This window comes from Budorcas taxicolor, chromosome 19 (assembly GCF_023091745.1).
Source record: "Budorcas taxicolor isolate Tak-1 chromosome 19, Takin1.1, whole genome shotgun sequence".
In the NCBI taxonomy this organism is placed as follows: domain Eukaryota; kingdom Metazoa; phylum Chordata; class Mammalia; order Artiodactyla; family Bovidae; genus Budorcas; species Budorcas taxicolor.
Genome location: NC_068928.1, coordinates 40079430 through 40100830, shown reverse-complemented (window position 1 = coordinate 40100830; position 21401 = coordinate 40079430). Strand labels below are relative to the sequence as shown.

Below are 21401 nucleotides of genomic sequence, written 5' to 3'. Positions count from 1 at the left end.
GCAGCATCTGGATCGTAGCTAATACTGCAGGATGTGAGGAGGGCGGGAGCTTGAGCCACAGTTTTTCCTGTGTGGGTGCCAAGGTGCAGAAGAGGAAGGGGGGTGACAGGGAGAGGCCCCCGGGGCTGGGCACTTGAAAGGGGAGCTGTGCGGGCAGCAGGGCAGGCTGGTGAGGGGCCAGCTGGCATCCAGAGTGAGAGGTAGATGGAACTCAGCGGGCACGAGTGGCAGAGAGCAGAGGGAGTACTGGGGTGGGGGGTGCCAAAGGGCACAGAGGGAGGGGCAAGGCAAGGGGGCGTGGGCAGGACCCTGCTGTATTAGCTCACAGCTCTGATGGCAGCCCTACCCTTGGGGACCTGATGTGGGGGGGGGGGCAGTTCTCTCTGATTTGGGGGGAGGAGGGGCAGCTCTCAAAGTGCTTGGGGGTGGGAGGGGGGGTCCTCCCCTCTGGCCAGCCTCAGTTAATAACTTAATATCATCTCTCTATCAGTCGCTCGCTCTTTTTTCCTCTGTCTAGTATTTCTTCATTTATCTTCTCCCCTTGCCTGGTTTCCAAAGTGCAGTTAGAATGACTGTAATTTTTAACCTCCAGAGGAGGAGCCAAGCCAAGCCTTTCTTTGCACCAGGCATCTGGGGAAGCAGAGAGGCCCTCAGCCTGGAGGGGGGACCTAGGCCGAGAGACTGGGAGAGGGGGATCTCTCGTGTGTGTGTGTGTGTGTGTGTGTGTGTGTGTGTGTGTGTGTGTGTAGGGGGTGAGTGAGGGCCTTTGCCCCCACCCCACATTCCTCTATCCCCTACGGTCAAGATGGCTTGTCCGCTCTTAGTTCTCCCTCCCTTCTCCTACCTTCTCAGAGGACAGGGTCCTGGGAACTGCAGGACACGGTCCCCCCGCCCGCCTCCCACACTGTCCTTTTCATAGCAAGTTCATTTGTTTGCCCTGTCCCAGGGCTGGAGGTTCTGAGGAGGGACAGGGCAGTGTGGGGGTGTGTGTGGGGAGCTGAATCTATCCAAGGATGAGAGGGAGGAGAGAAGAGGTGTGGGGGTCTCCCTCAGCCCCCAGCTCTGCCCCTTCTCTCCAGGCTCCTCCCCACCAGCTCCGCACACCCTCTGGCCGCCTGAGGCTTTAGACTTCCTGATCCTCAAAGACCTCGAGGAAGAGTGGGGGGAAGAGTTCGGTGGGGCACTCGACTTTCATGTGGAGGAAGCGGCTGGCGTGGCAGGCCCCGATCATGCGGAGGTCAGTCACCTTCATCAGCAGCTTGGGCCAGAAGTGCGGAATGTTGTGTTTGCGGTGGTTGACGTAGTGCTCGAACGCCAGCAGGTACGCCTCCTGACTCTTCTCAATCTTGTCCACACACAGCAGGCCCGAGCGGTCTGCAGGGAAGGAGGGGCACGAGGCTGAGAGGGTGCAGGGGGGCAGAGGCCGAGAGGCTGGGGGAGAATGGAGAAAAACATGCATTCTGCGGGGGCAGGGGGCAAGCACAGGGCAAAGCCGGTGGAGGGGCTGGTAAAGCAGACAGAGGAGTCAGAGGTGGGCCTGGGAAGGGAGGAGACTAGGAGATGAGGCAGGCCTAGGGGGTGGAGAGGTGGGGTGGGCAGAGGAGTAGGAGGAGGTTGGGGGCAGGGACAGGGGTACTGAGAACAAAGGAGGGAGGGGAAGAGAAGGTGGATGGGAACAGAGTCAAGGGTGGGGAACAAAGGGGACTATGAGAGACAGAGAGCAGATGTGGGGCAGAGGTGAAAAATGAAGCCAGGATAGAAAAGGGCGTGGGAAGCTAGAGATGGGCCTGGAGAGAACAGAGGGGGGATGGGTGACAGAGCAGGGGACAGTGGACAGAGGATGGGCCTGCGGACAGGGATAAGCTTGGGGGACAGAGAGGTGGGCTTGGGGAGCAGAGACTGAGGGGTTAAAGAAGGACAAGCCTGGGGCCCAGCCAAGGTCTCGGGCCCTGGAAGCTCCGGAGCCCACCCAGCCAGGCTAGGTACCTGTTGACATTAGCAGCACAGCCTGCAGCAGAGCCACTTCCGTGTCATCCAGGTTAAAGGCAGAGAGTGACTTGCCCAGTTCAAAGATGGCGTCAGAGACGACACCCAGGCCGCCATTCTTGAGCTGCTCCCGCTTGACAGCCATCTCCCCGCTCAGCGTCAGGGTGTCGCTCTCGGGGTCATAGCGGACAGCCGCCCGCAGGGACATGATCTCCATGCAGCACCCCTTCAGGAGAATGATCTGGTCTTCGCAAGGCAGCTGCAGAGTCACAGGAACACTCAGCATGACCCTCCCCATGAGTGTCCCCTGAAGGTGCCCCTGGGAACTGCAAGGCCACCACCAACCGGGAACACATGCTCTGGACAGCTACCCTTGCACTGGGTGGCAGACCTACCTTGCTTCACTAACCCTCGCAACTAGGTCTCTGAGTTAGGTCCTGTCATTACCTCCATGCCCACTGCAGATGAGCAAAGGGAGGTTTAGGGAGTTAGGCCATGTAGCCAAGCTCTCAAGCCAGTAGGGCAGCCTGTCCACAGAGTTAGAGCTCTTTAAAATAAGAATTTCCAGAGTCAGGATGGTCATGTAGACTTGCAGGGAGATGGGCAGGAAGAGGCTGGGGGTGCAGGGCTGGGCCCATGGAGCCTGTTAGTTCTTAGGAATCAGCTCATCCTGTGCATGCGTGTGTGCGTGCATGTGTGTGTGTTGGGTGTGTTGACCTATAGGAATTGCTCCCTGTCCAGAGAGCTTCAGAGAAGGATGAGCTGGGACTGGGTGACCCGGGGAGCAGCCCAAGGCTTCCGTCCAGTGTGACACCAGGTCTCTCCTCCCATCCATCACTCACCTCGGAGAACATGGGCAGTTTTTTGGCAAAGTCCACCACGCGGGTGATGGCCGGGGTGATGATCTTGGTAAACTCGCTGAAGGCCTCAAGGTCCACCTTGTCTCCGTCTGGCATGGAGACGATGGGTGACTGGCCGATGTCGTCCGGCTAGAGGGAGAGATGGGGGTCAGTTGGGGCTGCAGACCCCTTTCAACCACTCACTGAGGCTCCCTGCCCACCAGGGGGAGCTCCAAGGCAGCTTGGGGAAGCGGGGGCCACCGCACCTAGAGACACTGTGTCCCAGTCCTAGGGCTTCTCCCACCTCACGGCAGAGAACAAACTAGCACCAGAGCTCCAAGATGGCTAATAAGAACAAGGATCGTAACACCAGTAGCGGCAATGCCATAACAACAGAAGCTACATTTGACTAATACGTAGCTAGGAATTAGGCCATGTGTTTTACACATATTATCTCATTTAATCCTCACCATGACTTATCACCACTAGTTGATGTTATACTTATCACCATTTCACAGATGAGGAAACAGACAGAGTGCAGCTAAGTAATAAGCCCAGGTCGAGAGCCTAGTAAGCGGTGGAAACAGGATCTGAACCGTTACACACACACACACGTGCTTGCTTTCAGAGCTGGTGCTCCTTCCAGTGTACTGTTTCACCCGCTGACACACTCCAGCCATCAGGAGTTCTCTGCCTTCCCCCACCACACACAACCAACTGTCCATCTCCTTCCACGCTTGGCATTCAGCTTTGCCAAGGCCCAAAACAACATGTGGCACCCAGGAGGCTCCCCAAAATACTGTCCCATGACTGTGTCCTTGCCCCTGCCTCCCAGTCACTGTGGAAAAAGGGGGAGAGATCCTCCCCACTTCACTGGAAATTTGATGAGGCAAGGCCCTGCCCTCATCAAATCAGATGGAAAAGGCAGTAACACACACACAGGTGTACAAATCAGAACTGCCAAGCTGTGCAGACTAGCAGCTTTGGGGTGGACTAACCTAAGAAGGCTTCCTGGAGGAGGTGAGACTCTGAATTCGCTCCCCTCGCCTGGCCACCAGGCTGCCACTCTCACTCATGCCCCTTCTCTCCTTACCAGGAATTTCCGCCTCTGCTTCCAATGGCTGCCCTGGGCGTTCGTGCTCCGATGGGCCTCCGTGGCAACATGGATCAGGTCCCACTCTTCAGGAGTGGGCTCTGGTCGCTGCTGCAGTGATCGGATCATCTCCTCCTTCCGTCGCCGCTCTCGGTTCTGCTCAATCAGCTTGCGCTTGGCCACCCGCTTCGAATCATCTAGAACCACTGTCAACAACAGACACAATGCCCTTTGCATGGCACACTCTGCCACCTGCTCAGAAACTACTCTTCCCAGTGTTCAGGTTGGAGAAACTGAGAGGAAGGGCCAAGAGAGGCTAAATGACTTCCCCAGTAGTCGGGTGGCACAACCTGGATCATGATCATCACTGGGACCACATCAACTCCAACCCAGAGGATACCATGTTCTGGTCTAAAGGTGACAATGGTTACTGGGAAACAGAGCCATCCAGTCCCTAGCTAACAAAAGGCCCTCTCTCACCCCACAGAGAACTGGAGTGCCTTCCCTGGCAGTCAGAGATACTGCGTTATGGTGCGGTACTCAGGACTTATTTCTACCCAACAACTCTCTGAAGACCCTTGACTGGTGAAAGGCAGGTAGGCACCAGGGCCTGTGCTCAGGGCCAATAGAGGAATCCTCTGTTTCCTTTTCTTCTGAGATGAGGGCAGCAGGGACTGCTGAATTCCCTGAAGATTCTGAATACTCATTCCATCACCAGCCTGACCCAGATGGTCACTCTGCCCTGTGGGTACCCTGGAAGGGAGCTGCCACATCTGAACACACCCCCCCTACAGCTGCCTGGCCCAGTTCCCCCCACCCATCCCCTTACAGTCCATGGCCATGCCCACAGCGATGCACTTCTTGAAACGGCACAGCTGGCATTGATTGCGGGTGATCTTGTCAATGACACAGCAGCTGTCATATTTGCACGAGTAGGTGGGATGGAGGTTCTTCTGGATTGTGCGGCGAAAGAAGCCCTGGAGTGGGGGCGTGGAGGGGAGAGACAGAGCATGGTGTGATCACGACCTTCTCTTCCTGAACCAACCATGCAGCTCTCTGGCAGGGGGTGGGGGGCTAGGGGAATTAGTGAGGGGACCTGGCATCCTCTGGACAGAGCAACCCCAGCATCACCTGGGCTCTGCCAGGACTTAGAAACACACGTCTTCAGCCCCCAACTGCCTACGGGGTACCTGGGGAGTGGTGGCAGCAGAGGTAAGGATGGTGACCACGGAGAGGAGCTTTGAGCCTTGGAGGGTGTGAAATATGACGAGGCCTGAAGAACAGCCACTGTGGACATCCAATTAATACCTGATTTTCCATCTTGCTAAACGACTCTAGAAACAACACTGGCCCCAAACCATTCTCATACACACTGCCTGTTGCCTATGCAGGTGGAATTCATGAAATGGTGGAGGGGCAGGGAGAATGTCAAAAAAAAATCAAGAAAAGGCATTGGGCATGGACTAGTATTAGCTTGAAAAGAAAATTTTCAATTTTATATACAGAGTTTAACCTTTGCTTTAAAGGAAAAAAAACCTCAAGACTCAAGATGGCAGTAATAATATGAAGGGCTAACGTCTGCTGCATACTTACAATGAGCCAGGAGCTTCTAAACCTTTTCTTTCATGTATCATCACCTTTAATGCTGGCGTCAACCCCATGAGGTAGGAACTGTTACTATCTCCATGTTGCTGACTAAGAAACTGAAGCTTGGAGAGACTGAACCATTTGCCCAAAGTTATATGGCTAAACGGTCAGAACTGGACCTGAGGTATGAGACGCAAGGTCTGAGCTCTCAGATTCTGGGGTGCAATTAAAATCCACCGATCAAAAATACGGATTCCCGGGCCTCACTCTAAACCTATACCATCAGACTCTCTAGGAGCGGGAAGACATCTCTGTCCTTTTGGGATGACCCACTGGGACTCAGAGGGCCTTGAGGGTGAGACTCTCTGTTCTGTGCTACACTGCTGGTGATGCTTCCACGAATGCTGCTAGAGGACTCTCCATTCCTGGTGGTCTTGGCTTGACTGACAGCAAGAAAAGAGGACCTTGAAGCCTCGATGTATTCTTAATCTTTCTGTTTCTTGAAAGGTCTTATATTTTCAGGAGGTGATGACTCTAGACAAACCATGTAGGTTGAAATGCCCAAAGTGAGATCTAATTAAGTCTCCCCAAGTCTACGACCTTGTCCCCTCTGCCCAGGGAGACTCTGCCATCCTCTCCTCTGGGCTCCACCATGCCCCTCCCGAGCAAAGGTTCTCAACCTTTCACGGGCAGTGGAAGCAACTGGGGAGCCTGTTCCAAGGCAGATGCCTGGCAGCCACCACAAAATGTTCTGATTGAGTAGGGCTGGGATGAGGCCTGGGGACCTGCACTTAACAAGTACTATAGGCGGTCCAGGAACCACATTTAAAAAACACTGATATTGCTTTCAGCTGACGTCAGTCTTTCTCTGGTAGGCTGTGAGCAGCTTGAGGTCAAGGCAGGTACTACACATCTGACACTTAATACACTGAGTGGATGGATGGAAGCAGACATTTGTTGAGTGCTTCTTTTCTGTTTGGCACTGTGTTAAATACTCGATGTGCATTATCTCATTTAATTCCCCCAACAATGCTATGTGGTAGGTATTATCATTATCCTAACCCATTTTATAGATGAAGAACCTGAGGCTCAGAGAGATGAGGCCTCTTGCCTAGGAGTGGCAGAGCAGTGATTATGAATGAACAAATGAATGAATACGGGAAATGATGATGAAATAGGTGGGCTTTAGGTTACACGTTTATAGAGCTGTCTGTCGGGCCAGGTGCTGAGGGACTTAAGGGAACGAGTCGGGGGCTCAGGTGGTGGGGGAGGGGCAGGAGCTGGCTGGTCCATACCTTGCAGCCCTCGCAAGTGATGCAGCGATAGTGATAACCGGTTGCCTTGTCCCCACATACGACACACTGCTCGTCTTTGTCCAGGTAACTAGGGATATACCCTGGGAGGGAGGAAGGGAGGCAGGCAGGCAGGCATGGCTTGGGGCCCCAGCAGAGAGGCTTTGATACTCTCTCCATCCCCCCACTTTTCCTTCCTTGCCCAGCCTCCCTGAAGGGTTCTCTGTCTCCAGGCAGAGTCCTGGAGACATAACAGAGGTCATCTTGCTCATCCCCTTCCCTAAGAATATGGAGAATCCAGTTCTTCTGATTGCCCCTTCAGGGCTTTTCTCTCTTGCTGCATCCCAGGGGCAGGGGACACAGGAGAAGGAGAAGCAAATCTCGGCAGCAGCTCATCTCGGGGACCTCAGGCAAGGGCGTGATGGGAGAAGAGAAGGGAAGAGGCCCTTTCTGACCTACTCCATCCTCAGTGGCTGGGGCATGCTCCACGTCACACATCTCACCCAGACAAGTCCATCCCAAGCTCTCCAGGAGGCTCTTCCCACAGGACACAGGACCTGCTGGTACAAGCCCAGGCCCCGGAAGAGCCCTTTGCTGGTTCGGTGGGGTTGAGGGTGGGGAGGAAGGGTACATACAGCCAGGCTCACCTGACATGCTGGTTTTCAGGGAACATTGGCCGTTCTTTCTTTTTCGCTTTCCATCTGGTGACCTGGTACTGGATAGGGGTAAAGTGGGTAGAATCAGAGAGCAGACCTTGGGCAGCCCCTCTTTGCATCCAAGAGGCTGAGGTTATGCCTCAGGCCTGACTCCCTCCATCTACCTCGCACCTTCAGGTCAGCTGACAAAACTGAGAAGGGTCCAGCTATCTGAGCAAGAGATAAGGGGCTTGGCTGGAGCACAAGTACGTTCAAGGGTCCCAACACACACTCACACACACATTAGAGAACCTTAAACATCCATCATCTATAAAACATCGACATATTTAAGCCTTCAGTGCTTGACACATATGCAGAAAGAATCAGAGAACATGAATCTTTAGGACATGCTTAAAACTATATAAGCTTAGAATACACACAAATATATGCAGCATAAAACCAGCACATATGAACATATGAACAACTATGCTGCCTTCAGTATAAACCCAAGCATGGTATGTAAGCAGCAGTCTCTATTATCTATGTGGATGTGACTTTCAGGGCTTTCTCAAATGTTATACGGCCTCAAGGATACGCCCACATGTTTCACAACCCTCTAGACAGGCACCTAATAATACCATGGCCCTCCCCGCAGCGAGCATGTCATTTGATTTTCAGCTCATGCACACACGCTAGATAACCACAGTGGACCACCAGAACCTAGACTCAAGAACATGAGAAAAGGATGGGACTCCCAAAGCCACCCTGTCCATGGGCCCCATTTAACAGAACAGCAAACTGAGGCCCCACCTGTGCCAGCTGACACGGTGGGCAGGGGTCAGAGCCAGAACAAAGACCCAGGGCCCCTCCATGTAAGGTATTATAGCAGCCCTCAGCCACTGCACACGCATGTGGCCAGCCTCTCCACATACGTGTTACATAACCTCGGCACACACAGATTACATAAGCCTTCTACATGCATGCATGGATTGTATAACCTCTCACCCCCCCCCCCCCCCGCCCCCGCCATGTGTGGCATGTTGCAGAGCCCTCCCTCCAGAGTCCCATGCAACTACCAACACACTGACACAGTGACCTTGGCCAGGGTCACAGTCACAGATAGCTCTGTGTCCCACACACCCTGGGGATTGCCCCTGTTTAATTTCTAGAACGGTTAGAGGGTCAGATCTGCCTCCTGTCTCCGGAGGGGTGGGTGTAGGGGAACGCCTAGCTATCGAGGCCCCAGCTGAGCTGGCGGTCTTCAGCAATTAATCAGACTTACAGCCTCTGGGTGCAGTACCAGAGCTAGCCACAAGGTGGCGCAAGGACATGGGGGAGGGGAGGCTGTCAGGGGAGGGGCTGCAGTCCTGGGGGGACCAGGAACTGGCATTCCCGCCTTTCTCTGCCTTAGGAGCAGACTCTCCCAGACCCACAGAAGTCTGGGCATGGAGGTACAGAGGCTGTAAGTGAAAGCTATGCAATGACAGGGTACATCTTTTTCAGAGTTCCCTGGGGTAGGGACTGGGTAGGGGGATACCCCACTGCCCTTACCTAACCACCAGCCCCATCTACTTACTCCACCCTTCCAGGGACCCAGTCTTGGGCCCCAGGGCTTTGCTGGGCCAGGACTCCAGCCTCCTGGCTCAGGATCTGGTCTCCTAGGCAACGGCCACACTGCTCCCCAGAGCACCCATCCCCCACCCTCTCCCCGGCCATAGGCACAGGCTGTACCCAGCTCCCAGGGCACCATGCCAACAGAGACGGAGCTCTGTGCTGCTTGGAGCTGATGGGAGAGGCAGAGACCCTCTGGGCTCCTGAAAGGCACTGCAGATGGTAGGTAAGCCATCCCTAGCTGTGTGTGCAAGGCTGATGTCTGCTCCACGTGGGAGCAAAATCTTCATAGCTGGTATTCACTTCCACTTCCTGGGAGGAGCTCCATGGTAGTGCCCGCCCTTGCCCATGAACAAGGAAGAGCTTGTGAGGCTCCCAATAGCTTCCAAATATAAGTGTGCGCTGTGACCAACAGCTACTGGACCATGTGCTCTGAAATGTCATGTAACAGGCACCATGGCTTCTGGACTGCACAATGGCAGTCAGAAGGGAATGAGCTGCTAGGGAGAGGAGGAAAGGAGGCAAATGGCAAGGCTGTTTGGATTCCACAGATGCAGGTGAGGGTGGCCGAGGGGACCAGGCAGGGGGGCAGGATTTGAGATGCCCAGCACCATCCAGGGAGGGGCCATGTGTCTGCCGCCTGTAATTACTCTACATCACCTCCCCCTTTTAGAATGGGCATCTCTCCATCCAGGTGCCTAATTCCCTGCCACATGGGAACATGACCTCATCTCCTGGGCAAAGGTAGGCAGCAGGCTGGCTGGCCTCATGCCCCCGCCCTGGCCCCCACCACAGAGGTACTTAAAAGGCCCAAGCTCAGCTCTCTTGGGCCCAGCCAGGTGACCCTGCTTGCTGCCTAGGAGTTGGCACGACGTAGCTGCCGAACGCATTACCTGCTCTCCTCTGGGTCTGACCCACACTCCACCTTGCTTGGCTTCTGTTCCATTCACTTCAATTCCATCCAGGATGCCCTCCAGCACGCCGAGAGACTGGGGTGGGCACACTGGCCCCCCCGGCACACCCACAGGCCACCCACCCCCTGCCACCCAGGCCCTAGGGCACAGCACCCATGGTGCCCGCCTCAGCACTTGGCCTTTCACACCATGCCCTGAGCCCCAAGGGGGGCGGGCGGTGAAAGGGGCCAGGGAATGGCAGGTGGTAGGGCTGGGTCGGGGAGCAAGCTGGGCCTGTAAAGGGGTCCTGGGTGGGAAGAGTAACTTCTGAATCTTGTCCTGTCCAGAGGTCCCTGCAGAGAGAGGAGAGAGGCAGGGATAAGGTGGCGCCATGGTGGGGCTAGGCGAATAGGATTCCTTTGGTACCAACATTTTCGGGCTCATAATGAGATGATGGGGGACTTCCCTGGTGATCCAGTGCCTAAGACTCCATGCCCCCAATTCAGGGGGCCCAGGTTCAATACCTGGTCAGGGAGCCGGACCCCATAGGCTGCAACTAAGAGTTCGCAAACCACAACTGAAGTTCCTGCATACCGCAAGGAAGACCTGAGATCCAGTGTGCCACCACTAAGACCTGGAGCATGCCAAATAAATAAATACTTTGAAAGAGAAAATAATGAGATAGCGGTAGTCATAGAGGGCAGGCACAGGGAGAGGACTAGGATAACCATTCAAATCAACAGAGAGCAGGCAAAAAAATAAAGAACCACCACATAGCCCGCAAGACTGGAGATCCACAGCCTGATCTCCAGACATGAACAAGGATGGCGGGAAAGAATGAGGTCATCCATGTACCTTGTCTCAATCCTCACAATCAAGTGAGGGCCCTTGTGTGTGTGTTAAGTCGTTTCAGTCGTGTCTGACCCTTTGCGACCCCATGGACTATAGCCTGCCTGGCTCCTCTGTCCATGGGATTCTCCAGGGAAGAATACCGGAGTGGGTTGCCATTTCCCTCTTCAGGGGAATCTTCCTGACCCAGAGATCGAACCCGCCTCTCTTGTGTCTCCGGCATTGGCAAGCGAGTTCTTTACCACTAGTGCCACCTGGGAAGTTCCTGGCCCTTAATATGCATCTATTAAACATCAGCTGCTGTTACCAACCCCCTCGCCAAGTTTTCCTAAAACTCATCAGTACTGTAAGGCAAGAGGCCACCAGAGATGGGCAGCTTTGAGCCCAGGCACAGGGCGGCAGGGGGGGGTGGGGGGGGGCAGAGGGGTGTACTGGGGAAGGAAGCATGGTTTGTAGAGGTGGCATGCAGGAATCCTGAACACCCACCGGAATGCCTTAATGAAGAGGGACGCTGAAAACAGTAGGGAGCTGCCCCCTCCCCCAGCTGCTGGCCCAGTTATGACTCCCCAACCCTGGCCCCACAAGGTGATTCCCATACAAGGTCCCACATCACACTTCCCAGTCTGAGGACCAGGCTTCCCCTTCCCCATTGGTTTAGCTGAGCTGCCACCCACCAGGAAGGCAAGGGAACAGGGAATGGAAAATAACCCCCGTTAATGGCACATAGAACATGTGCCCTCTGGTATCAGAACTTCGCAGGTGAGTAAACGAAGCCTCAGAAAGCTTGAACATTCACTCAAGTGGGCGCAGCTAGTCAGCAGCCTGCCTCCAACGCTGGCCTTGTTCTGCTACCTCGGGTCTAGGGCAGTGCCAACCTGGGCCAACCATTCCCTCCATGCCACACTGCTGACCCCAGGCTACAGACCTGAGGCTCCGTGTCTGCCCACACAGGCAGGTGTGGGCACATGAGAGGGGACAAAAGGTGCAGCTTCCCACACACACCCCTTCAGCCCTCCATCGTGCAACTGCTGCACCAGAGGCTTTGCCCCTCGGCCCCACCTCCAAGAACTGATAAGGAGTCTGGGTGGGAGAGGAAGGGAGAGATAAGTCAGGCCATTGGGCAGGGCAGGGCCAGGCCATGGGACAGGGCACTGGGGTGAGTCCCCATCCTGGGGAGCAGGGCAGGAGGACAGAAGGGTCGCCCATTCTGCCTTTGATACCCCCATAGACCAGAACTGGGCACTGGGGGCTGGACAGGAGACACGGGGGGGGGGGGGGGGCGGCGCGGGTGCGAGCGGGGAGCCTTAGCCCAGGGAGCCGTCAAGAAAGTAGGTCAAGTTTTTCTTGGCTTGCGGAGAAATTCCTGTTATAAATTTATAATGGCGTAGCCAGCCCTAAGGGGTGGAGGTGGGGGAGAAAAGGAGTGGGTGGGGTTGCCCAGAGCCTGGGCACAGAGGCCTGCTGCTCCCAGCCAGAGCGCTGAGGGGTAGGGGGGGCCAGGGTAGCCGTGGGGGTGGGGCTGACAATAGAGGGCTATTTTCTGTCGCCTCTGTTTCCACCTCTCTCTGTGCCCAGTGAAGCTTCCTTTGGTCTGTCTGTCTGCATCTGAATGTCTCTCTCTCTCTCTCTCCCCAGGGGGCTGGGTGTCTCCCTGTCTCCCCCTCCCCCCAAGACTGTGCCTCGGTGCTTGGCACACCCTGGCTGTGGTGCTGCCCCCGCCTGTCTCCTGCCCACCTGGCATGCTGCCACCACTTGTTTACAGAAGCTGGAAAAATCCACTCGCCAGCCTGAGGCCCGGGCGCCCCCGGGGAGGGGAGGAGGCAGGCACAGGAGTGGGCAAAGGGAGAGAGGGGCAGCCCTGGGGAGCAGGCCCTGGGGGCAGGTGAAGGCAGCCAGGGAGTGCAGGAATGGGTGCCGACAGCTGTGGGCCAGGCAAGGCAGGGAGTCCTGGCGGCAGCGAGTGGCGTGGGCAGCTCCCTCTCAGGCCATAGAGCTGGAGGAACCCCCTCCCCGCTCACTCCTGCCACTGCCCCTACAGGGCACACCTGGGGCAGCGCCAACCTAAGCCACCATGTTTATCTTCCCTTCCCCCTCCCAGGCCCAGTCTTAACTCCAAATGTGTCTGGGCACTGCCAAGGGCTTGCACGTGCCTGCTGGGAGGGGCGTTGAGCAGACCGGTGCCTGCTGCCTGTCGGTACCACCTAGGATCCCCGGAGGCCCTGGCAGCGGGCAGTGGAGCAAGGTCCTGCCCTCGCTGCTCAGGGCACCCTCGCCTGGCACTTAGCAAGAGGCTGGCACCCCTGAGGGCTCCTTGTCATCTCTCTGGGGACATACCTGGGCCTCTGAGGCGACAGAGCGGGCAGAGAGCCCAGCATGCAGGGAGGCACACGGCACGTGGGCCAGGCCTGCGTTGGCCGTGGGCAGATGAAAGTCCACAGGGAAGTGGGGCGGGGACACCCACCCTGAAGGGCAGCCTCTCACCCCTCCTCCTGGAATCCTGTCAGTTCCGCAGAGGAAGAGGCTCAGGCCCCTGCAGGCAGAGGGGCTGGAGCCATGCTGCAGAGGAGGCTGGACAGCCGGGAGGCAAGGCCCACCTGTCGGCGGGCCTGGCCACCCACTCCCTCTTTGTCAGATAAGAGCTGCCTGGTGGCAGTGTGGGCAAGGCGCCCGTGGAGGGGAAACATTTCATTAAGCTTAAGTGCTTCTGGGATGGGGGGACAGAGACAAGAGGCCGATGCAGCATCCATAGGCACCATGCCAGGTCCCCGCTGCCGGGACTGTCCCACTCTGCAGTCCTGTGGACCCAAGGGACTCCCTGGAAGGATGCCGAGGGCTGCCAGAGGGGGCACACTCTTTGCCCTTGGATCAAGCCCCCAGGTCTCCACACCAGACTCCTCTGTGTCTACTCTTGGCTTTGGCCCCACCTGTCAGGGCCCCTGAACTTTGTCCTTAACGCGCTAAGGGAAGCCCAGCCCTCCTCCTTGCCAAGCAGAGGGAAGGACACACATAGAGAGAGGGGGGCTGAGAAAAGGGGAGAAAGAGGAGGAGGAGAAGGGTGAAAGGGACAGGGACGAAGGGGGAGAGGAGAGGAAAGATGAGGAGGGGCAAGAACAAAGAGATGGGCCGGGACTGGGGTAGAGGCAGGGATGACAATGAAGTAGATGGAGAAGAAGAAAGGCGGCAGGGAGGTGGGGGTGGGGAGAGAAGGGTGGGGGAGACAGAAGGACAGAGGAGGGGAGGAGACACAGAGAGAAAGGTAACAAAGGAAGATGGGTGGGGGGTGCTCGGTGCCCCGCCCAAGTCCCACCTCAGAGGCTGGGGGGAGGGCAGAGCAGAAATGGTTTCCACGGTGACAGCTGGTTCTTGGTGGCCTGGCATGTGGGCTATTAATAGTGCTGTGGGGAGGTTCGCACCTCCCTCTCCCCTTCCCCTTTGCCTGCTGCTAGGGTGGGGGGAGATACTTCACCCCCACTCCCAATTATCTGGCACTGATGCCCCGACTGCACACCATGGGGGCCAACAAGGGTGATGCTAAGAGGCCCAGGTGGCCACTGCAGCCCACACACAAACACACACACACCAGACACACGCGCAGGCATGCACAGGCAAACACAGGCATCTGTGTGCAGACATGACCGCCTGTGCCAACGTGGGCTCCCATGGGCAGCCACAGACACCAACAGCCCCCCGGGGGTTCTGGCCACGGCGGCAGCAACACAGGCCCCCAGGTTGAGGGCTGGGTGCCTCTCAGGGCTGGGACCTTTATCTCCTTTCCCAGATCCCCCCCCTCCCCCCCCCCACCACCCCGTGCTACTCTCAGGTATGGACTGGGGGGGGCGGGGCTGCCCCACCCAACTCCTGTTATCCCAGTGCTGGGAGAGAGAGGAGGGGTGAAGGCGGGAAGGGAGGTGCTATTTGGCAGGTGTGTGATGGCAGAGGAGTACACAGACAGAAGCAGGCACCAGCTTGGCAAGCGGGAGGGGCCAGGGGAAGGCAGCAGCCTTCGGTGGGCTCTCAGAGGGCCCCCATGAGAAGGGATTCTGGAGCTCAAGGGCAGTGACCCCTGACGTCTGATCTCCTGAGCCACTCTGGGGCCTTGGAGGCTAATGGGAGATGGGGGTGGGGGATATAAGGGGGAGATTGGTTACTTAAACAAAAGGATCCTCTCCCCCAAAAGAATATAACAGGAAACTCCCCCCTGCAGGTCAGAGACAGAAAGACATAAACAGTAGCCTTGACTTGGGCCAGATGCCCAGTAGGAACATCAAAGACTGTCAGGCTTCCGCCCACCCCCAGCATAACCTCACCCACCTGCTGCTCTCCTGCCCCTCCTCCCACCCCAGGCCAGCTCCCATCAGGCAGCAAGGTGGGCACCCAGGTGTGGGGCTCACCTCCACACTCCCCACCGCGCCTACTGACAATGGTGGTGCCCACAGCTCCTGCTCAAGAGCTCAGCCCCTTCCCTGCCAACCCACAGCTCTCCATACCTACCCCCCACTCCCCGCAAGGAATGGAGAGGGAGATCCAAATAGCCAAGAAGGCAGAGTTAGGAGCACCCCTAGGCTGAGCACGCTCTCCCTGCCCCCACCCCCCCAGCAGCCAGTGGGTAATCGGAGCTGGGAGCTGGGGCAGCTGAAGGCTGGAGGCATGAATGTCACGGGGCCAAGGCGCTCACTGCAGATGGCATCATGGGCACAGGGCTGGGGTCCTCCTTTCCCCACTCCCGTCTTCCAGGGAGGAGGTGGCACAGAGGAGTCTGCGAGCCCTGGGGAGCTCCGCCCAGGAGGGAAGGGAATGGTCGAGGGGACACGAAAAGCGGGGATGTTCTCCCTGGCACCCCCAGAGAGGCAGAGATAGCCCCCAGCCAAGCCGAACAGGCACAGGCAGGGTTGGAGTGGTGGGGGGAGGGACTGAGAGGGAAGCGGGGAGAGAGGAGCAGGGAGACGAGGGAGGGAATGAGGAAAAGGGAGGAGAGATCGAAAATTGTGTGTGTGTGAGAGAGAGAGAGAGAGAGAGAGGGAGAGAGGGAAAGGGAGAGAGCGGGAGAGGGGGAGAGGGGAGGGAGAGAGAGAGAGCAGGCGAGAGCGAGCAAGTAAAAGCAGCCGAGTCTGCCCGCACACACACGGACACGTGCAGACACACACACTCACCCCGCATGCGCAGAGCCGCGGGCTCCGGTACCCCATTCCAGCGGATAGTCAGAGCCCTCCCCGGCCCACACATGCACAAAATGCGCACACATGGATGCGCGCACAACACGCCCACTCACTGCTGTGTACCAAGACGCCCGATAGCCACCAAAGCCTGGGGTCCGCGCACTCCCCTTCCCTCGCCCACGCCCCATGCGCCTGGGTAAAAGAGAAAATGAAACAGGCGGCTCTGGGAGCCAAGAGCTCATCTCCTCCTTACAAGAGGAAGCGAGGAGGAAGAAGAGGCGTGGGGGCTGGGTCCAGTCCCACTGCTCTGTGCCAGTGCCAGAGGCGTGCTCTTGGCCCTAACCTTTAACCCCAGTCCCCGTGCCCAGACTGGGTGCCCGCCTCCAAAGCAGGGGAGCAAAGATAGCGTTTTCTGGGCACCGGTGAGTTCCATCTTGCTCTCCTTGTCTGCCCAGAGAACTGACGCCTCCCTCTGGACCACCTTACAGCCCCGCATGCCACAGGGTGGCCCCCCTTTGGTGCCCCAGCCGTGGCCTGCCAGGGAGGAGGGCAGGCAACACCACATGCCTGAGAACCACACGGTCCTCTCCCCACCAGCCCCAGCCGCCTCTGTGAGAGCCTGAGAACCGTCTCTGGTTCCAAGTGGCCTGTGTGTCCCCACCCACCCTGCAGCGTTCCAGACCCTGGGAAGAGAAGGGAATCCACAGGCCTTGTTGGCCGTGACAGCTCGCAACAGGGGCTGACTACAGGTGTCATCTCACATTATGTCATTTGCCTTCACTCTGCACGAGGTGGGCATCCCTGTCTCCAGATTACGAAAACCTAAACCCAAAGTCAGCAACTGGCAAGTGGCGAAAACCCAGCCTCCAACTCCCAGGCAGTGGTCTTCCCACCATGGTCATGCGTGCCTTCCTTCCCCACGAGGCAAAAAGTCCCCCAAGCACCTTTGCAGTCATGAGAACTAGGGTTGAGATTAGCACCCCCACTCCAGAGGTTCCCCAGTGGCCCACCACAGGGCATATCCCTCCCATTGTCCTGGTGGAGCTGCATAAAAGGGATGGAGGGCGGAGAGAAGAGTTTTATCACCAGATTCACAGAGGATAAGAGGCAACCCAAAATAGACCCTGGACCCCCAGGTGCTGCTCCCAACACCCTCCTTATTCGATGCCCCCACCCTCCACACTAATGTCCCCTCCATGCAGGGGCGGGGAATCTGTCAGCCAAGGGTGGGTCCTGAATGACAGTTCGAAGGTAGGTAGCTGAGATTTTGGGTCCCCAGGAGAGAGGAAGGGTGACTTACTCCACACATAAGAAGTGAGAGGGGTTGTGGAGAGGAGCCTGCTTTCCTTGTTTTTCCTCTCCCACACTCCCAGTGCTCAGACTTGTCCTAACAGAGATGCAGTGATGCCCAAACATTCGTGCATTTGTCCCTAACTGGGGAGGTGTGTCCCAGGCTGAGATACCGAGGGCTCCTTTAAGAAGCAGCTAAATAAGGTGAGGATCAGAGGAAAGCACAGTGGTGGCAGAGGGGCTCCAGGCTGCCCAAACTCCTGGCAGGAGAGAGAGAGGTGTCATGGAGAGGTGACAAAGAGGCTGGAGATTAGGGACCCACTATCCCTACCACCCCCACCTCATGCCTGTAATGTCCATGAGATCCAATTCTCCACCAAGCTTCTCCAAGAAATCCAGGGGACCCCAGACCCACAGATTTCCTTGCTGTAACAGCTAACACATACAGTGCTTGTGCACCAGGCACTTTTTAAAACCATTTCCTATATTCTGACTGCTGTAATCCTCAAAAAACCAAATGAGGTCGGTAGTACCATCCTCAATTTACAGATAAGGCAAAGGAGAGGTTAAATTGCTTGCCCAGGATTATACAACTGCCAGTGGCAGAGCTGGGATTCAAACCCAGGCACTCTAGCTCATATGTATATATATATATATATATATATATATATACACACACGTGTGTGTGTATATACATACACATATATATCCCTGTTTTTAACCATTACAGCATATCACCTGCTAGAGGAACAATACCTTGTTCTTTCATCCAGCTATGTGTTCCCTGTGACCCAGCCTCAGTTTCCCTTTTTTGTAGCAGCTATGGATTCTCTAGGGTGGAATCCATGCCAGTACCTCCTCATCCATCGTTTAGACCACAGTTAGAGGGGAGCACGGCCAGAAATGGTAAGTGCCCCCTGCTCAGATTTCCTCTCTGGAAGAAATGCCCGCCCTGCCAGCCCAAAGTGAAGGGCCAGCCCATGGAAGAGGGCCTCACACAGCCCCACACAAAGTGTGGGCAGCTGTACCCTCAGAACCAGGCTCAGAGGCTGGGCAAAGCAGACACAGCTGTTGGGCATCTCTGAGGTGGGTCTCAGCTGCCAGGGATGTGGAGAAAGGCCATTGTGAGTCCTGCTCAGCTGGGTCCTGCCAACTCCCGCCACTGCCCCTGGGCGGGGGGGCGATTATTTTCCAGTGGGTCAGTGTGGAAGGAGCTTCCGCTAACCATCCGTGGCTTGCCCACCCAGACCTTTCACCCAGGCTGAGCCCACCGGCCTGAGAAGTCAGCGTGGGTACTGGTTGACCCCTTCTCTTCTTCCCCTATGCGCAGCCCCCCAAACTTGCTGGCCGCAGCTGCAGGGCTGAGGAAGTGCAGGATGTCCTGAGCAGCCAGCTGAGCCCCCCGCCCCCCACCCCAACCTCTCGCTGACCCCAGAGGCAGGGCAGGCAGGCCCGAGGGGCGGGGTCAGAGTACTAGCAACTGGAGAAGAATGGAGACCATCACCGCCGGTTCCCAGCTCCGAGCACGGAGGCTGTGGCAGAAACGGACACCAGAACAGGGGTCAGCGAGGGGGGTGGATAGGGACGGGGTGAGAGGGAGTTACAGACTGGTGGAGAAGCGAGGGGAAAGAGAAGAGACACAGAGAGACAGAGCCCCGGAGACCGCGGTGGAGCAAAATTCCAAGTCAAAAATACACAGACTCACCCAGACACTCACCAGCGCACGGCCTCCTAAGGGAGGCTTCCAAGTTTAGACAGGAGGGCAGAGCTGAGAAAAGGGGCCAGACTCCCGGTGGGAGGCAGGAACTCGGCGGGGGCTGGGGGGGAGGCCGGTGAGCATCCCCAGTAATGGCCCAGACCAACAAGCCCAGCAGGGGCACTGTGCTTTCAGGGTGGGGATGGGGGCTGCTCCCTAGGAGGCAGGTATCCCCAAGACTCCCTTCCCACCCCACCCCACCCCCCGCCCCCGGCAGCCAGGGTCATCCCAGCTCCTGAAGTCACCTAACACTGCTTCACGAGCCTAACTCGGCCCTCTAGAACCCCCTCCCCCTTACTCTTTGCTCTGATTTTCCTGTCCCTCAAAAAAAAAAAAAAAAAGAGCCTGGAAAAAGAAGGCAGGAGGAAGCTTGAGGGGAAAAGTCTATGACTGCGTGTGCATCTAGGGGTGTGCCTGACCGCACAGCTACAGTGTGTGCATCGGGGTTGTAGACCTGTGACTGTGTGGTCCTGAACCTTCTGAGTGCCTCCTGCACCTGAGCCCCCGGGACTGTGTGCAGATGCCTGCACCTGTGTCCAGAGTTCCCACAGTCAATCAGTTAAAAAGGATTACGGAGCACTTCCTACGTTCGGCTCTGGGTGGGATCCAGAGCCATTCCAGTGACTCTCCTGGGTCTCAAGGAGCTCACCATCTAGGGGGCGGGATGACAAGGGAAAGAGACAGAGAATGTTACCTATAGTGACTGGGTGCCTTCCACCATTATAGGAGCAGGGTTTTTTGTGTGTGGTACACAGCACCTCAGAAAGCCACAGTAAGAGTCCAGGAAAATACTTGTTGCTGAGTTGCGTATATGTGGGTTGATGTGCAACTGCGTTTGCGTTTGACCGAGTGACAGCGACTGTCACGGCAAGGCGATGATGCCTGTGTGACTGGGCTCATGCAAGCACGTGTGTGCCTGTGAGTGACAGGGTCTTTTGTAATGTGTGGCTGTGTGCAATTGCTCTGCGTTCATGCATGCAGGCGATAGTGACTTTTTCTGTGTGGGTGACAGGACTCCTCCTTGTTGTGTATGAGAGCATCTCCCCGTGACCCTGTGCCTGGGTATGTGCATGGGTTGGTCTCCCGTGGGTGTGTCCCACCCTTCTGAGCTCCCCTGTGCAGTGGCAGCGTGCCTCTTCCCTTGTCCCCATGTGGGTGTGTCCAGCAGTTCCTGTCCTTGAGTCTGCCTGGGTGTCCCTGGGTGTGCATGTGGCCGTGTGTGTGGGCATATCTCTGTGTCTGCATGGCACATTTGCTTCCCCCTCATCTTGGACCACAGCCCCCTATATCCCTCCCCTTCCTGGGGCCTGAGCCAGCATTGAGGGGTGGGTTCCCATCCCACTGGTTTTCCTTCTGCGACCTCCAGACCTCCACCCCCCCAAAACCCCCCTCGCCGGGAAAACGGGAGGCTCTCTCCATTGCCCCGATAACCACCACCCCGCAGGCTTTACCTTCACACTGGACAAGGGAGGGCCCCAGGCAGAGAAGGGGCACCAGAGACACGTTGCAAGGGGAGGGAAGCGGGTGGCACACAACACGGGCCCATTCCTCCCTCTCTTCCCCAACCACCCTAGCTTGCAACTCCCCTAATTATCCAGGGACCCTCAGATACACCCCCCCAACACACACACACACACACACCCAGCCGCGTTTTTGCAATTAGTTGTGTTGCAACCAGAGAGCCATGTTCAATTGGGGAGGCGAGTGAAGTGGGGGGGGGGGGGGGAGACTTCTCCTGGGGCCCGGGGAAGCCCACCTCCCACCCCACTCCTACCGCCCTCCGCTGCTGGAGGTAGCCTTGCAAACGCCACTCGGCCTCGGCCTGGGAGGCTGGGGGTGGGAGCTGGGGGGGGCAGGCCTCCGGCGCACCGTAAACAAACCGCGGCGCGGCGGGCGGGGGAGCTCCGGCGGCCGGCAGCGGGGCCGGGCCCGGGAATGCGCAGCGGACGGGCCGGACAGAGGCCGGGCGGGCCCTCGAGGGGGAGGCCCGGACGCCATCTCCGCCGGCGAACCCCGGGGCCCACCGACCTCCCAGCAACGCCTCCCTTCCCCAGGGCGTTGAAGCTGCAAGCTCCCGGCCAGTGACAGGGTCACTGGGGCGCCCGGGAAGGCTGAGGCTGGCTGCGGGTACCCCCCGGACGCCCCCAGCCCGCCTGGGAGCTGGCCAGAGAGCCCCGCGGCTTTGCATAATCAATCGCGAGGCATTTGCATATTAATGCCCCCTCGCTCCCTCCCCCTTACCTCGGCGTGGCGCGCTGGACCGGGCTGGGCAGCTACGCGGGGGTCTCAGCGCCCCGTGCCGGGGGCGTCCATGGGGGGCCGGTGGGGCCCGGGCCGCCCGCCTCCTGCGCCCGGGTGTGAGTGCGAGTGAGCGCGGGGGGGCGGGGGGCGAGTGTGGCGGCCCCGCGGCTCCT

At 57.5% G+C, this 21401-nt stretch overlaps 1 protein-coding gene across 1 annotated transcript; it reads right to left on the bottom strand.

The window, feature by feature from the left end:
• THRA (thyroid hormone receptor alpha) lies at positions 1-21401 on the bottom strand. The gene is made up of 9 exons (XM_052658157.1): positions 21229-21401; positions 9937-10289; positions 7445-7512; positions 6801-6901; positions 4748-4895; positions 3919-4124; positions 2829-2975; positions 1987-2245; positions 1-1374 (listed from the first exon to the last, which is right to left on the bottom strand). The coding sequence occupies exons 2-9, from the start codon at positions 9987-9989 to the stop codon at positions 1124-1126; spliced, it is 1233 nt and encodes a 410-aa protein (XP_052514117.1). The 5' UTR covers positions 9990-10289; positions 21229-21401; the 3' UTR covers positions 1-1123.